The sequence below is a fragment of the Vombatus ursinus genome, unplaced genomic scaffold (genome assembly GCF_900497805.2).
Source record: "Vombatus ursinus unplaced genomic scaffold, bare-nosed wombat genome assembly UNPS02015175.1, whole genome shotgun sequence".
NCBI lineage: Eukaryota > Metazoa > Chordata > Mammalia > Diprotodontia > Vombatidae > Vombatus > Vombatus ursinus.
Window position 1 is genome coordinate 2,569,234 of NW_020954953.1, and position 16,834 is coordinate 2,586,067.

The 16,834-nt window shown below is 38.2% G+C and overlaps 1 protein-coding gene across 3 annotated transcripts in view; it reads left to right on the plus strand.

The window, feature by feature from the left end:
• Positions 1 to 2,712: 2,712 nt before the first annotated feature.
• LOC114031509 (protein SCAF8) overlaps positions 2,713 to 16,834 on the plus strand; it is a 209,883-nt gene continuing 195,761 nt past the window's right edge. For 2 of the 3 annotated variants that reach the window (XM_027846628.1, XM_027846629.1), the window contains exon 1: positions 2,713 to 2,818. In XM_027846628.1, the coding sequence (XP_027702429.1) occupies positions 2,789 to 2,818 (30 nt within the window). In that variant the 5' untranslated portion in view covers positions 2,713 to 2,788. Of the gene's footprint in view, positions 2,819 to 8,309; positions 8,374 to 16,834 lie in introns of those variants that run through there. The other variant, XM_027846630.1, reaches the window with a different exon arrangement.

Here is a 16,834-nt window from a genome sequence, read left to right on the forward strand (position 1 = left end):
ACTCTGGACTTCTCTGTCATGCCCCACAAGCCTCTGAATCCTAGAAGATCATTTCATCTCTGGAATCCACACTTTGAAAGTACTCCCCTCCCCACTTCCCATCTCTCATCGTAAGCCTTAAGAAATATTTGTTGACGTACTGACACTCCACAAAGCCTCCTAACTTGGACTGATTCCAACTCTTGAACTCTTGACTGCTGTTTCCAGGGTTTAGCCTTAAAAGCCTCAAGGGGCCTGATCAATTTGCTCATCCAAACGCCAGGCTCTATTTGAATTGATTTCCTTCATGTTCTTCAAATACGGTTCTTCTTCTTCATGAAGCCTTTCCTGGTTTCCCTGCTTCTATTGCAGCTCCTCTCAAAACCATCTTGTTTTCATTTTGTATAAGTAACACCTCGTTCAGGCAGCTAGGTGGCACAGTGGACAGAGTGCTAGGCCTGAAGTCAGGAAGACTCAACTTCATGAGTTCAAATCTGGCCTCAGACACTTACTAGCTGTATAACCTGGGTAAATCTCTTAACCCTGTTCGCCTCAGTTTCTTCATCTGTAAAATGAGCTGGAGAAGGAAATGGCAAACCACTCCAGTGTCTTTGCCAAGAAAACCTCAAATGGGGTCACAAACAGCAGACATGACTCAACAACAACAATAACAACTTACCAGATTGCTCTGACTAGGTGCAGATTCTTTTGGATTAAATCAAACAATCAGAACCTAGTATGAACAGAGATTTAGTTAAGGCACGAGAGGGAAATGAAGTGTTTTCAAATCTTACATATATAATCTGTATATATTTAAAGATGTACTTGTGGTCTTCTCATTAGAATATAAGCTCATTGAGGGCTAGATTGATTCCTCAGTTCAGAGACTACCTTGACTAATGATATAGCACTAGCCTCAGAGCCATGAATACTTGGGTTCAAGACCCACCTCTGACACTCATTGATTGGTCAAATCATTTAACTGTCCATTTGCTAAACTAGCAGTTCTCCCTGTGATCTGAGGACCCCTAGGGGTCCCTGAGGTCAGGTCAACACTATTTTCATAATAATACTAAGATGTTATTTGCCTATTAAAATAATTTTCCGTTTTTCAACTATATATTTTGAGGCCAGGTTTTCTTCATATACATGGCCCAAAACAACATCTCATAAGACTGAATACAGAAGCAGATAGAGAATCTAGCTGTCTTCTATTAAGCCAGATATTAAAGAGATTTGCAAAAAATATATAAAACAATCCATGTTTCTCATTTAATTTTAGTTTTGGGTAATATAATTACTTTTCACAAAATACTACATGTACATTAACATGTAATGAGTTTATTACATTATTTAAAAATGAAACAGATGTTTCAAAAATTATCAATTTTCATTTCTAATTCGGTAATCTTTAGGTATAACTCACATAAACAAAAGCTCTTTGGTGTACTCAGTAATTTTTTAAGAGTGTAAAGGGGTCCTGAGACCTGTTCTAGGCTACTCTCTAGGATTAAGGTGCTGAGAAGTTGCCTAACCTGCCCGGGTAGGGGAGCCTCTTTCTCATCTGGGAGTTGGCTATATGAATGAAATCACAGGTCCCAGTCACTAGCCCCACGTTCGCAAATGCTTGTTGATTAAGTAATTCATCAGAAACTGGTGTTCTCCTTCCAGAAAAGGGCCACAGAGGGTCAACAGCAAGTTAAAACATTAACGGCGAATTAACAGATCAATACCTCATTACCACTGTTATTCCCGATTCCCCCCCATATATCAGAGGTGGAGGAAATCAATTTTACAAAGACCAACTAAACAACCCCCCCCCCATACACCCAGATTTCTTTGACTCGAAGCATTGTGGAACCAACACATCCTTTTATAAGCTGGTATTTCTCAAGCTAGATGCCCAAACTTATTAAGAACAAACTATAACGAGATCAACCCCATTCCACTACAGAGACCCTTGTAGAGGGACCAAGTAAAGGCTTCCTTGTCTGTGCAGGGCAACTGGGCACGTCTGCAGTACTGCCCATTGCCCTGCAGAGATCACCACTGCCCAGCTCCCAGGCTCGCGAAGGAGCGGAGGCTACCTCCTGACAGTCAGCGCGGGACACTCTGGCCCACCCGCGCAGACATCTATGATTTCCTAACCACCCCCCTCCCCCCCTACATCTTCCATCCACCTTCCCAGCCTTTCTGTGGCGGCGGCTGTCCGGCCGCCAGGGGGCGCGCTCGCCGCCGCTGCTGCCGCTCTCCGAGCTGCGCTGCCAGATCGCGTCCGCCATATTGGCTGCCGCAGCTGCCGCCGCCAGCCCCGCTGCCGCCACAGCCCCTGCCGCCTTTGCCTCTTCCTCCTCCTCTACAGCCGCCGCCGCCGCCGCCGCCCTTCTGATTCCTGTGTCCCGAGCGGTGGGGAGGAGAAGCGGGAGCCGGTCGGAGAAGGAGGAGGAGGAGGGGGTAGAAGGGGGTGGAGAGTGTGGGGAGAAGGAGGGAGCAGAGGGTGGAGAAGAGAGGCCGAGCGCGGGGCGGAGAAGAGCAGGAGCCGCGGCGGCTCGGCCCCTCCCCCGCCCGCCCCGGCTGCGCTTCTGTTCCCCAGCCCGGAGCTCCGCTCGTCCCAGCGGCCATGCCGAGGCCTCGCCGTCCCTGAGGGAGCCCGCCCCCTCCCCCCTTCCCCTCTATCCCCACCTCGGCCGCAGCGCCTTCGACCGCTCCCCGGCTCCCCTGGGCGGCCCCTGGCCCAGTCCCCTCTCTCTAGGCCGCCGCCGCCGCCGCCTCTTCCGCCACCGGGCGCTGGGGCCTTCGCACCGACAACATGGAGGCCGTGAAAACCTTCAACAGCGAAGTACGTATAGCAGGCCGGACCCCAGCCTTCTCCTCCTTACCCCGTGGGAAGGGCAGCGGGTAGGGACCCGGGCAGTCGGGGTGCGGGAAAGGGGGGGTGCCTAGGCTGCCCCTCCCCCTCAGCTCTCGGTGGGAGGAGGGACTCCTGGGCCCCGGGCCGGGGATGGGGATGGGGGGCTGGAGGCTTTGGCGCGTCCACTTAAATGTCCTTGGGCTTGGAGTGAAGACCAAAGCACCCAACGCACCCCTAAGACCGACGGGGTTCGTTTCTAGTAGTTAATTCTTCACCCCCAACCTCCATTCTCTTCTCTCCCTTCTTATTCCCCCCTCCCCCTTTTCCCAGGACCAGGCTCAGGGCCCCAGGGACCTTGGTGGCTCGAACTAGATAAAGGGTCCGATTTTCGAGGGGGGTTATTTTAAGGGGCTAGAGAATCTGTCCACGGGGGTGGTGATCGGTTGTGGTCCCATTACACGTTGTGTTTATTACTGGGATGCTGTTGACTAGGTAACGTGCCACCCAGAGAACCATGCAAAGGGGATGGAGGATAAGGAGGAGAGGTTATTCTGCAATTCCCTCCATCTTTCTCTTCCTTTTCTACCCCCTGCCCCCCCCAACACACACCAGGAAATAACACGGAAATGGTGAGAGAGGCCTGTGTATCACTGTGTCTGCTAGGGAGGAGGATGCTGAGGTAGAAAGCAGAAGCATCTCACAGGGGATATCTCAGATATAAAGATACCTAAAGGTTATGTGACTGTTAACAGGTCCACTTGGATTAGTTATTTCATTATCTGTTTCACTGATTCTGCTAATCTGAAGAAAGACTTGGTTAGATTCCTGAAGAATTATTTTCTGTTATAATTAAACTTGACAAAAAAAATCAAAAGCAAGCATTTTGTTACAGCATACTAGGAAATGTATTAGTTCAAATAAATATGTACATGACTTAGGATACTTTGGCTTACATATATGCACATGAAAACAAAGTGCTTTATCAGGAGGTCTGTGTATTTAAAGAAAATTGCACCTTGTCCACTTTTAGTTTCCTAGTTTGGCATTTATTTTGCAAGAGGTTTAATGTCTATTACTACATGTAACTTGAGCAGTTATTTTACTAAAGTAAGGCAAACATTTCCCATGATATTAATGCTAACCTATATAATCACTCATGTTACTATGATATTTTAAGTAAGAAAGAACTTAAAATACTCTTAACAGCTTTAGTTTATTTAATTGTTTCCACTTTTTAAAAAATGTCCCATTTAGTGCTGGGAAAATGTGCTTTTTGTCCATTTAGGAAAGTAGGCCAAAAATGAACTTGGACAACTCTTATAGAAACAGTCTTTCCATAGTAGGACAGAGTGTAATGGAATTATATGGAAAAAAAAAAGCTCTGAATTTTTTTCATGTCAGCAAGTATTCATTAAATACTTACTATGTGCAAGGTACTGAATCAAGAATTGACAGTATGACAGAATTTATATTCACTGATTAGACTAGAGGAATTGAAAAATGTTATTAGAGAAGACTTTCAGGATTTTCTTCCCAAATTCATGGCTATCTAGTGTGACCACTACATTTAGAAGGTTGTAGTTGACACTGGGTAGTGATATTAAAAAGCTTTGAAAGCTTTTTAGATTGAAAAGTACTTTACAGATACTATATACTATTAATATTTATTAATATTTTAACATACCTTGCATAGATAAACAATAACTTTAAACACTTTTTCGTTAGTGTTTAGAACACGAAATATTGCTTTAAGAATGGAGAAAAACTTACTGAAACCCTTTAACTTATTTTTACCTGGATATAATAAAACAATATATCCTTAGGTGTGTGGGGATTGCCAAATTGTGCCCCCAAAACATTTAAGTGACAGTTATACAGGTTGTGGGTTCCTTTACATAATAAATTTAACCAAATTGTTTGTATTCCTTATTAGGATAAGTCAGAAATTTAGAACATTATTAAAGGACACAGTTACATAGAGATGTCCTAAGTTTTCAGTGTAGCAGTAAAATAGCAACAAGACATTTGATCTCTAGCACTTTTCTTTCAAGGAGTTCAAAGCATCTCACACAATCTATGTGTAGTTATTTTGTAACAAAATATTTTAATTTTTGCTTTCCATTTGAAAATGAGATAAAATTGAATCTGTCTGAATTTTAAAATTAAGAATAAGAATTGATCAGGCTCCAGAGTTGAGGAAATTTTATAAATCTGAAATGCTGCTGTTATGCCTTGAATCTGAATGCAGTTTCTATGAGCTTTTCTTGCCATATATGTTTCACTGTAAAATAAAATTTGTCATGTTGTTCAGTGAATTTTTTTAAAGAATGTCAGATAGTGATAATTACTCAATAATTAACATTTTCTTTCAGTTTTATTTAAAAAAATTATAAATTTAAAAAATGTCATTTTGGAAGACATCAGTTTATTGGGAGTTTTCCTTTAAACTGAGACCTTTAGAAGTTTTCTTTAATCTACTAGATTTGATGGCCTCAGTCAAGTTTTGGTGAAAGAAATGTAGTTGAGTGTAGTGTTGAGGTACAGAAACTTAGGGGTCAGAATTTTATCTCTAGCTATTGACTGGCATGTAACTTTGATAGTTATTTTTGAACTTCTAGTCCTGTAGATGAAATAAAATGAAAGTTAAAAATAGAAAATAGCTGTTAAAAATAGAAAATAGTTGCTTCCCAACTTTTTCAGTGGCTGACAGACTACTAGTACTCTTTCTTTTGGAATAAGGAGAGGAAACTACTAATAACACAACTGATGATAGAATATCTATTTTTATTTTGAGCCACTTGGTAAACTTATGTTTATCTAAAATTTAAATGGGATTGAGGCCCTACATTTGATCAATCATTGCCTATGATGCTAGCTAGCTTTGAGCTAAGTTAAAGTTTCTAATTACTACTTCCCATCTTGTAAAGGACAGTCTCCCTAATCCTCTCTCCCAAGTTGCTATGAGGTAGGGTCAAAATGCTTTAGGTAAGTCTGTGGGTAAAATGATTTCTGTAATCCACTGTCCTGTTGAGCCACTGTAACAGTTGCTGGGTGTGTGTGTCTGTGTTTAGGGGAGGTTATTGTTGTTGCATTGGGATGAGGAAATCATCTGGGGGCCATGCTTTTGTTAAAAGGTGTTTCACATGTAAGACCACTTGAATTTATGTTTCTGAAGACTCTCCTTGATCGCTGATGCTATATAATATGGCATATGTATGTGAATACACACATGTACATCATGTATGTACATATATGTATATGTATACACACATGTACATACATACATGTATATACCCACACACTATATGGTAGTACTAACTGGGTGTTTCTTATTGTGATAGGAAAGTAAAAGAAAAAGGCATGATCTTTGCATTTCATCTCTTAGTCTTGTGGGAGAACACTTGTATGTGTGAAACAGCTTTGGCTACTTAAAGTATTATACACTAAAAACAAATGCAAAATGAAATAATACTAATTCAGTGAGTTGGGTAGGCTTAGTCAGGGCCTTGACTTCCTCGAATATTAGAGTTTTAAGCTAGCTGGTTGTTGAATTTTTGTTCTCAGGAGGTTTTCTAAGATAGCATGTGCTCAATTTCATCTGTTACATATCTTTTGCTGTTTTTATTTGCCCCTCATTTCTCTCACTGCTTTGAGTATACTGAGTTGTACAGTTTTAGTTGAGGTGTGAGATTATTGGGTTTCCATGAAATAGGAAGCATTTTAGAAGAATCTGGAAGTTGGTTTTTATATATACATATATATATATACACCCACACATACACACATATACATATATATCTATATATACGTACACACATGTACTCACACACACACATTTGTTTTAATCAGATGTCAAAATCTAATGATCCTCCAGGTTCTTTGGATCCACTGAGCTCTCAGATTCTTTCTTCCAGGACTTTAAGTTAGCAAAACAACTTAATAGCATGGTTACTTCTAGGGCTAAGAACTCCAGAACCGGCATGCCATATGATATTTCCATTGCACTTCCCACTGTTCTGCTGTCTGTATCTTCATAGCTAGCCCCAAAGTATAACCTATCTCCAATTCCATAAACAGAGTCTGCACTATGACTTTAATTTGGGTATTTTTCCAGAGCCCCACAGCATCTACATCTGGCTTTGGGGGGAGGTGATAGATATGAAATGAATTGATAGGAAAAAAATGAACAACATCAATGAAATTACTGCAAGGGAACATGAAATTTATGTACAGTTTATACATTAAAATGGCATATATAAAGAAAATTCAGAGAAGTACTGAAATTTTGAAATTATATTTCATTTTTCCTTAATTTCATGGTAGTTTATGGTCTACACCATGTCCATCACCTTTTTTTCTTGTCTTGTTTATTAAAATGATATGGGAATGGAATGATTCCAGTGTATGGATTTTCTTGTTTGCTGAAGGTTAAACAGAAACTCTTTTTTAAAAAATGTTCTAGGTAGTAGTATAGTCCAAGAAGAATTATGTTTGTGGTCAGGAAACCATAGTTCAATTCTAGCTCTGTAACTCAAGTCACAGTTTCTCTTTGGGCCTCAGTTTACTCATCTGCAAAATGAGAAATTGAATTAGACACTCTTCCTTCTAATCATAAAACTCATTGATTCAGAAATATAATTTATTTCTTTGATTGTGAATTCTGTATCATCTTAGTCATTCTGATTTTTATTGAACAGTATACTAGATGAAGAATGGTATAGGGAAACTGGAAGTTAAAAAAATTCATGATGTTCCATAGGAAAGGATTCCTGAGATTAGATAGTAATTTTCCTTTTCTGAAATTAGAATATATAAATTGCATTTCATCGATGGTTTCACAAAACAGGATTTTATTGTATTACGGATATTAATACATTATTCTTTTCTTGATCAGAACTTTTTCCTTGGTTGTTTTTCCCCCCAGCATAACATTTATGTGGAGTAAAAACTTTTTTTTTTTCATAATGTTCCATCAACCAGAAATACTTTATCAGTTCTGCCACCATATCTCCATTTACAATAAAATAATTAATGTTAGGTAAAGATACGGAAGTACTGTAAGATCCTTATATGCTACCTCAGTCCTGAAAGAAAGATTAAATTGCGTTCATTGTAATTCATGTTAAATGTATTGCATTCTAAAATTCTAAAAAAATGGTAATGCAGATATGGCACATAGTAATTTCTTACCAAAATATTTGATTAACTATAACATTCACTAATTATTCCAGATTAGTCCAGTTTTAGTTTCTGGGGGGGGGTGGTTAAGGGGAAGACCTCTATATTGGTTAAGAATGAATGGTGATACTGCTTTTTACAATTTTAGATTTCTCTTTGTAGAGCTAGTTTTACTGTCATTGGGTTTATTTCTAGCTCATATGGCTGTGGCCTTGAACTTTGGCTGAGCCCCGTGAACTCCTAGGTGAGGTCATTTTGTAGGTTTATTTTCTCAACATCTCTCTCTGCTCCTCTCTCTCAGGATTGTGCCTCTACTCCTGCTTGTACAGACTGCTTTTTCCAGCAGCATGGACACGAGAAGCATAGTAAGACCAATGCAACCCACATAAGGCAGACCATATGGAAAATGTTGGGTTTAGAACTAGTAATAAGATGGTACTTTACTTATATGGGCCATAGTTGGGAAATTGAAGACCTATAACTTTTATCACTTGAATTGAGGGGAGGATATTCAGGAAATTTGTTGTGTAATTTCTTTTTTAAAAAATGGGCTAAGCACAGGAAGAGTATTGCTACTTAATAGTGATATGTGAATACCTGTAAATACTTGTTCTGTCTGCTTGCATTCTGTTCCATAGCATAGCTTTACTGATCATTTAGTTGTTTGGTATTCAGTATTAATATACATCTCATCTTTTGTGAAAACATGCAAAGATGTCATGAAGTTCATTTCAGTATTACATTTTTCCAGTACTGGTAAAACTGTTTAAAAATCCAGTGAAGAGATGCGGAAATATTTGTAAATCCTAAAATTGTCCCTTTCCTGTTTTCTTTAAAGACTTGTTTGAAGTATTGATTTTTTTTTTTTAATTACAGAAAAGCAGATTGTACCAGAAGTGTTATAATGAGGCATGCTTATGAGAAAAATAGCAATAAATTACCATTTTCGTATATGAAGAGGTTTAATTAAAATTTTCATTGATACCAAACTATTGTGATTACATTTTGTTATTTCTATTGTTAGCTTTGTTTTTGATCATTCTGATTTATTTTTTACAAATTTTGCCTGGGAATGATCATAGATTTCTGTGACACATGGCAATTTTATTACCTAATTTTAAACTTAGGGAATGAATTTGGTGTGTCACTTGAAAACATGGGATTATAGAATTTTAAGGAATTTTCAGATTCACACATACCAAATTCATTCTTTGCTTTACCAGTTCTTAATTTTAATATTTTGTTGAAAAAGGAGGTCATAATACTGCTTGAGTTTGGGTTCCCTTTCACCCTTATTTTCTAGGATTGTGTAGAGTTAATGAGTACTCTAGAGCCAGTGTGATTGTCAAGCAAGAACTCTAATATAGGATAGAGGATATTTCATTGTTTGGTGCTGATGGCATTATTCTACTCTCCTGTGTTGGTATAAATGTCTCTGTCTGCTACCTATATTAACAACCTATATTTCTACCTCCAGTCTGCCTATCATGTCCCTTTTAGGGACTGGGTATACGAGACATGAGTGTAGGGGTACTGTTTTGCTTTAAGACAGAGGTCAATGGAAAAGAGTAAATTATATAAAGTTATACTTTATAGTCATCTTGTATATTATGGGATGGTTATACTTGTTATTTCTGAAGGCTCACATTCATATAAAATTATTGCTTCAGGATATATTTTGTATTTATGAATGATGAAAGTTATGTTTCCAATTAATATGTGAAATTAAGGGCAAATAAAATTATATGTAGCACTTAGCAAACATTTAAGTCCCATGTAAATGCTAGATATTGTTAATAAGTCTGGATAATTCTATATCCAAGTGTTAAGGTGGGCTTCAGATTTAGGAATTTGAAAGAATGAAGTACTAGGTTAATTTTTAGTGTGGTTTAAAGGTGGTTTTAGTTTCTCCAAATGTATCAAGGAATTTGGTCAGCATACTCGCCTTTAAAAAAGGCCACATGGCATAGTGGATAGAAGGCTGGATATAGATTCAAGTCTTTAGACACTAGCTGTGTGGCAGTAGGCCATAGGCAAATTACTTCTCACTGCATCAGGTACTTAAAGTTCTGGGTGTGTCACCCATCTGCTTTGGGACAGGAAGTTTTCTCACTGAGAGTTTCCCTACACAGATGAAATCATAGGTCCAGGACTGGGTTAAAACAAACCTTGGAAATGCTGTTTTTATTATATTTGAGATGAATCTTAGTAACTGATTTATTTAAACTCCCAGGTTGAATGTTAAGGCTGAAATTTTGGGGTATTATCTATGTTTACTATTATCTTTATGTACTAGGATTCCCTGGTATCCATGTAATACTTAATTGAATGATCTCAGTGTTTCCAAATATATTCAGCTCTTAATCAATTGCTCACTTATTGAAATGGCATTAGATATGGCACAATATCAGCATGAACTCCCAAGTGTCTTAAAATGTTAACAGTTCCTTTGATTTCATTGTGATCTTATTTAATGTGACCTTGTTGACTATAATAAGCCATCTATATTATTATTATTCCAGTGGTGATATTGGTTCAATGATCAGGATCACTATATATGTCATAATAATAAGGATAACAATGGTAACAAGTTATTTCCTCTCTTGTTTTGACAAATGTAAAATTTGTTCATTTATAAATACTTTTCTATAACAAATACCTTCAGAGTCTTTAAGTATCTCATTTTTCATCTGTTTAAAAAGTATCTTTCATGTTGGCTAATTTCCTATGTAAAGTAAATGCCTTACATTTGTATAGTACTTTGTACTTTTTTAGAAAAGGTTTTTGAATATATTTAATGTAATCCTCACAATAACCCTCCTTTACAAATGAGAACAGGGCAGCTAGATGGTACTGAATAGAGCACTAAGCCTGGAGTCAGGAAGACTCATTTGAGTTAAAATCAGGCCTCACACTCTAGCTGTGTGATCCTAGGCAAGTCACTTAACCTTGTTTGCCTCAGTTTCCTCATCTGTAAAATGAGCTGGAGAAGGAAATGGTAAACCAGTCCAGTATCTTTGTCAAGAAAACGACTGAAAACAACTGAACAGATGAGAATATTAAGGCATGGAGTGACTTACCTAATCTATTTGTATACTTCATGAAAGAGGAAAAAAGCCTAGGTGTCTGCTTTGTTCCTTTTTTCATTATAACACAGCAGGCCTGTAGAGAGAAGCAGTGTTAGTAGGGAGAAATTTCACTGTTAGACTTGGAGTTAGGAAGACCTGAGTTTGAATCCTGCCCCAGGCACTCTCTAACTGTGTGATCCTGGGCAAGTCACTTAACCTCCCTGAGCCTCAGTTTCCTCATTTTTAAAATGAGAATAATAATAGCATCTACCTGTGAGCATCAAGTGAGTTAACACATATAAAGGGCATTGCAAAAGAAAATGCTATATAAATGCTGTTCTTGTTATTATTATTCATGGAGTCTCTAGCCCCACAGAATGAAATTTTGATTTTTAACATAGTACTTTCTACAACAAAACTTGTGAAAAAATTTCAGTCAAAAATATGGATTCACTAGTAGAGATTATTGTAATAGTTTAAGTTTAAAATATGTTGTTCCTTCTCTTACAGTAGTGCTGATAATTTATTGAGTACTGTTTCCAGTAATACTGATGGTTTTTAAGTAATCCATCCACATTATTTTGCCCAGTTTTGGATGGGAAGAACTGTAATCAATCATCCAGTGATTACTGTGTACAGGTAACTGTTGAATGCTGGTAGAGATACAGAGTTTAGATAAGACTTGGTCTTTGTCCTGGTGGAGCTTTGTAGTTTTGTAGACCATGTGCTCTGTGAAATTGAGTGAGGATGGGGGTGGGGATCAGGAAATGCTTTGTGAAAGATCTGGCTTTCATGGTGAGTTTTAAAGGATGACTAGATGAAAAGGGAGGAGACCATTTTAGGCATAGGGAACAGTGTGAGCAAGGGCATTGAAGGCTAGAGAATAGAAATGTTGAGGGGTGAGTGGTGCAGAGAACACTATAGTTTGGCTAGAGTGGCGAATGTTTTGATGAGAGGAAGATAATACAAGACATGAAAAGTGGGGTGGTACTTGGTTGTGGAGGGCCTTTCTTACCATTTTCTTAATTCTAATCTGGCTTCTAGCCTTATAATTCAACCTAAACGATCTTTAAAGTTACTATCAGTTCCTTAGTTACCAAATCCTGTGGCCTTTTCTCACACTTCATTCTTCTCGATGTCTCTGCAGCCTTTGATACTGTTGTTCCCTGTCTTCCTGATGCTTTCTTCTCTTTAGGTTTTCATGACACTGTTCTTCTGGTTCACTTCATACTTGTCTGAGTGCTCTGTCTCAGTTTCCTCTGCGGGATCTTCATCCAAGTGATGCCCACTAACCATGAATGTTCCTCAGGGCTAGGGCCTGTGCCTTCTCCTCCTTTTATACTATTTCACTTGGTGATCTTGTTAGTTCCCATGGATTCAGTTATCTGTCTATGATGCTGTTTCTCAATCTACCTATTTAGTTCCAAACTCTCTGATGTGAGACTTCTAGTCTCACATCTCCAGTTGCCTATTAGACATCTCCAACTAGCTGTCCCATAGATGTCTTAAATGATATGTCCAAAATGGGACTCATTATTTTCCCCCGAAAACCTTCACCTCTACTTAACTTCTCTGTTACTGTTGAGGCCACACCATCCTTCCATTTCCTCAGTCTCAAAACATAGGTGGTATCTTCATTTCTTCACTCACAGTCCCCCGTATACAATCTGTTGCCAACACCTGTTGATTTCACCTTTGCAACATCTCTCCTATGTGCCCCCTTCTTTGCTTTGTCACTGCCACCATCCTGGTGTAGTCTCTTATCACCACATCCCTGGACTTTTCCAACAGCCTTCTGGTTGGGCTCCCTTCCACAAGTCTCTCCCTGTTACAGTCCATCCTCCCCTCAGCTGTCAAGGTGATCATCCAGGCACCCTTCTTCCCTCCAAACTGCAGTGTTTCCCTATCATCTCAAGGTTCAAATATAAAAATTCTCTGTTTGGCATTCAAAGGCCTTCATAAGCTTCATGCCACCCTGCCCCCTTCCCCCTCCCCACCCCCACTTCCTCCTTACCTTACGTCACCCCCACCAGCCTCTCAATATACTCTTCTATTTAGCAAGACTGGTCTCTTTGCTGTTCTTCCAGCAAGACACTTCATCTATGCTCTGGGCATTTCACTTGCCTGGAAAGCTCTTCCCTCCTCTTCTCTGCCTACTGGCTTCCTTCAAGTCCCAGCTGAACTCCTACCTTTTATAGAAAGTCTTTTCTGATCTCTTTTAATTCAAGAGCCTTTCCTCTGTTGATTTTTTTCCCCCAATGTATCCTGTACATAATTTGCATATATTTATTTGCATGTTGTTGCAAAGCACCATTTGCATGATGCATAATAAATATATATTTACTGACTGATTTTGAATGCCAGGACAAGGAGTTTGAGCTTGGTTGGCAACATGGATCCATTGACATTTATTGATCAGAAGACCAATGTGACCTTATCCATAAGAGAAGTTTTTCTGGTATCAATATGAAGGCTAGATTTGAGGTGATCAGATTCTAACTGGAATATTATTGTGTTTGGTTCTGGGTGCTACATTTTGGAAGGACTTTGATTAGCTGGAGAGTGTCCAGAGAGAGATAGCTATAATGGTTAGGAGATTTGAGTTCCTGCCATACCATATCACTTGAAGAAACTGAGGGTGTTTAGCCCAGAAATGAGACTTAGTGGGGATCTCATAGGTGCTTCAAATTTGAAAGGCCTCCTGTGAGCAGAGAACTAGGAACATTAGGCAGAAGTTGCAAAGAAACAAATTTCGGTTTAGTTTAGATTAATTAAAGCTATCCCGAAGTTGAATGAGCTACCCTGAGAGATACTGCCTTCCTATTTATTGGAGTTCTTCAGGGAAAGTGTGAATGACCACTTATTGAATATATTTTAGAAGAATTATTTTTCAGGTATGAGTTGAACTAGATTGTCTTTAAGGTTCCTTCCAACCTTTCAATTCCCTGATATTGGCAGTAGGGAGACTGCTGGTCGTCTTACTACAGGTGTTTGGTAGTGAATGATTGTTTTTAGGCATTGAGATAGAGAGGAGGAAGAGATGTTGCACACTTGAACTCACCAAAGTTAGGTAAGCAGTTAGTGAATGTAGGGAAATGAATCCCTTCATAAAGGGATTGAATCTCTGATGTTAGCTTTAGCATTGTCACGCTCTAGCAGTAGGGCTAGAAAAAACTTAAGATCATGGCAGTCGATCCCATCACTTCCTGGAAAATAGAGGAAGAAGAAATGAAAGCTGTGTCGGATTTTATATTCTTGGGCACATAGATCATTGCAGATGGCAACTGTAGCCATGAAATTAAAAGACACTTGGTCCTTGAAAGGAAAACTATGGCAAATCTGAACTTGCATACTTGCAAAGACATCACCTTGCCAACAAAGGTCAGTGTAATCAAAGCTGTGGTTTTTCCAGCAGTAACGTGTGGCTTTGAGATTTGAACTATAAGGAAAACTGAGTGCTGTAGAATCAACACTTTAAAATTACGGTGCTGGAGAAGACTTTTGAGAGTCCCTTGGACAGCAAGGAGATCAAATCAGTTGATACTTAAAGAAATTAACTTAGATTGCTCATTGGAAGGACAGATACTGAAGCTGATTTTTTTTGGCTGTATAATGAAAAGACAGGACTCATTGGAAAAGACCCTGATGTTGGGAAAGATTGAAGGCAAAAGGAAATGGACAGCAGAGGATGAAATGGATGGATGGTGTCGTGGAAGTAACAAACATGAGCTTAGATAGACTTTGGGAGATAGTGGAGGATAGAAGGACCTGGCATGCTGTGATCCATGGGATCACAAAAAATCAAACATGACTGAATGAAGGAACAACAAATAAAAGCAGTAGGGCTAATTGATTTGAGGTAGTATAATTGATCACTTTGAGTGTGAAGGGAAGGAAGTTACCATGCATTTGATTTCCTTTCACTTTCAAAAAAATATCTTTATAGGTATTTATCTTTGGTCCATTCACACTTTGAATAAATATAGATTGTATATAGAGTATTTGAAAATGTTTATTAGTATGGGGTGGGGTGGAGATGTAGTTTTTAATGTTGAGAATTTTGAGAATTTTTTTTCTAAATGGGGGAAGAAAATTGTCTTTAAGATGGTGTGACATATCTAAAGCTCACTGGAATCATAAAAATAGAATGTGGCTAACAGATTTCCTTAAAGATTAAAGGAAAAATTCAGTTTCTAACAGTATCAGGGGAAAAAAATTGAGGCAGTATGGTGTAAAAGATAGAGAACTAGCTAGTTGAGGAACCAGGAAAACCTCGCTTCAGCTCCTGCCTCTGACATCTAATGGCTCTGTGACCCTGAGCAAGTCATTTAACCTCTTACTGTTCTAGGGAATTCTCTAAGACTCAGTTATAGAGAAGGTGCCTTCTTGTATTAGTAGAAGAAGGTCTCATACTGACTTTTCTATACTAATGAAGTATCAGGTCCAGGCTTTATCTCCATGAAAGGAAAAATAGGTTTGCTTTTCCTATCATGTTGGAAATGTATTTTTCTCTAATTTTCTGTTTTTAGAATTTTACTACTGTAAATTGCTTTCTTAATTAAGCTTCTAGGGTATGTAGTGTTCATCATGAAACTTGACAGATTTATGTCAAAATGTATAGTTTTAAGTGAAATTTTTCTTGTATCATTACATTTTATTTTAGAATTATACAATTGAATACTTTTTAAAATTTGAAAAAAACTGTTTAATGGCTTTAGAGGCTAATGTTTGACCACATTGCCTAGATGTGAAGACTAGACAGTAAAACCTAACCATGTAGATTTGTTGGGGATGTATGAGGGAAAATTGAGCAATAGAGGAGGTTTTATCCTTATATAGCAAAAAGACTATATTTACAAATGTTTTTAGAGAAATGCAGTTTCAAACTAGGCAATATTAATCCAGAAAGCTATTACTTTAATGACTAGAAGAGAATGATTTGTAGTTGAAATGTCAAAGCACCAGACTAAAGAATTCTAATGTCTGATTTTTTTTTTTATGTTGCAATTACATTTCTAAAAATATGTTCATTGTTTCTTCTTAGGGGCTTAAAAACTGTTACCTTAAATAGATAAACAATTTTCTGTATTTTTACATTATTAGTTTTCTTAGCAAACAATTTTTAATAGTTAACACTAAAGTTAATCAAACCAGTTAGACTAGTTACCTTTTCCTAATTATCACAAATTTTCCATTTATGTAGTCAGTTAGAATAAATGAGCTTTGACTGTATCATAAGATTATAGTTGTTGCTTAAAATTCAATGATTGATTGCTTTTGTTAAGGATTATAAACATCTTAAGTTATTTTCAATATAGCTTTTTAGTCTGCCTTTGTTTTGGAGTACTTAAAAAATCCCAAAGAAATCCTTAAATCTTGGTTATTTATTCTCCACTCAACCCTAATTGCCTTGATCCTCCTTTCTTTCTTTCTTTTTTTTTTGTTTGTTTGTTTGTTTTGGTGAGGCAATCAGGTTAAGTGACTTGCCCAAGGTCATACAGCTAGTAAATGTCAAGTGTCTGAGGTCGCATTTGAACTCGGGTCCCCCTGACTCCACAGAGCTTTATCCACTGCGACATATAGCAGTGTCTTTTCTTAAATAGCAACCTACTAATTTACCCAAATCTTTTATGGTGATGTTTTTTAGGCCTCCTCTGTTGAAGGATAGAACCATGAAAGACAAAAACTATTTGGTAAATCTGTTTAGTCTAGAGCATTGATTCTCAAAGTCTAGTTCAGGGATGAGACCCAAAGGGAG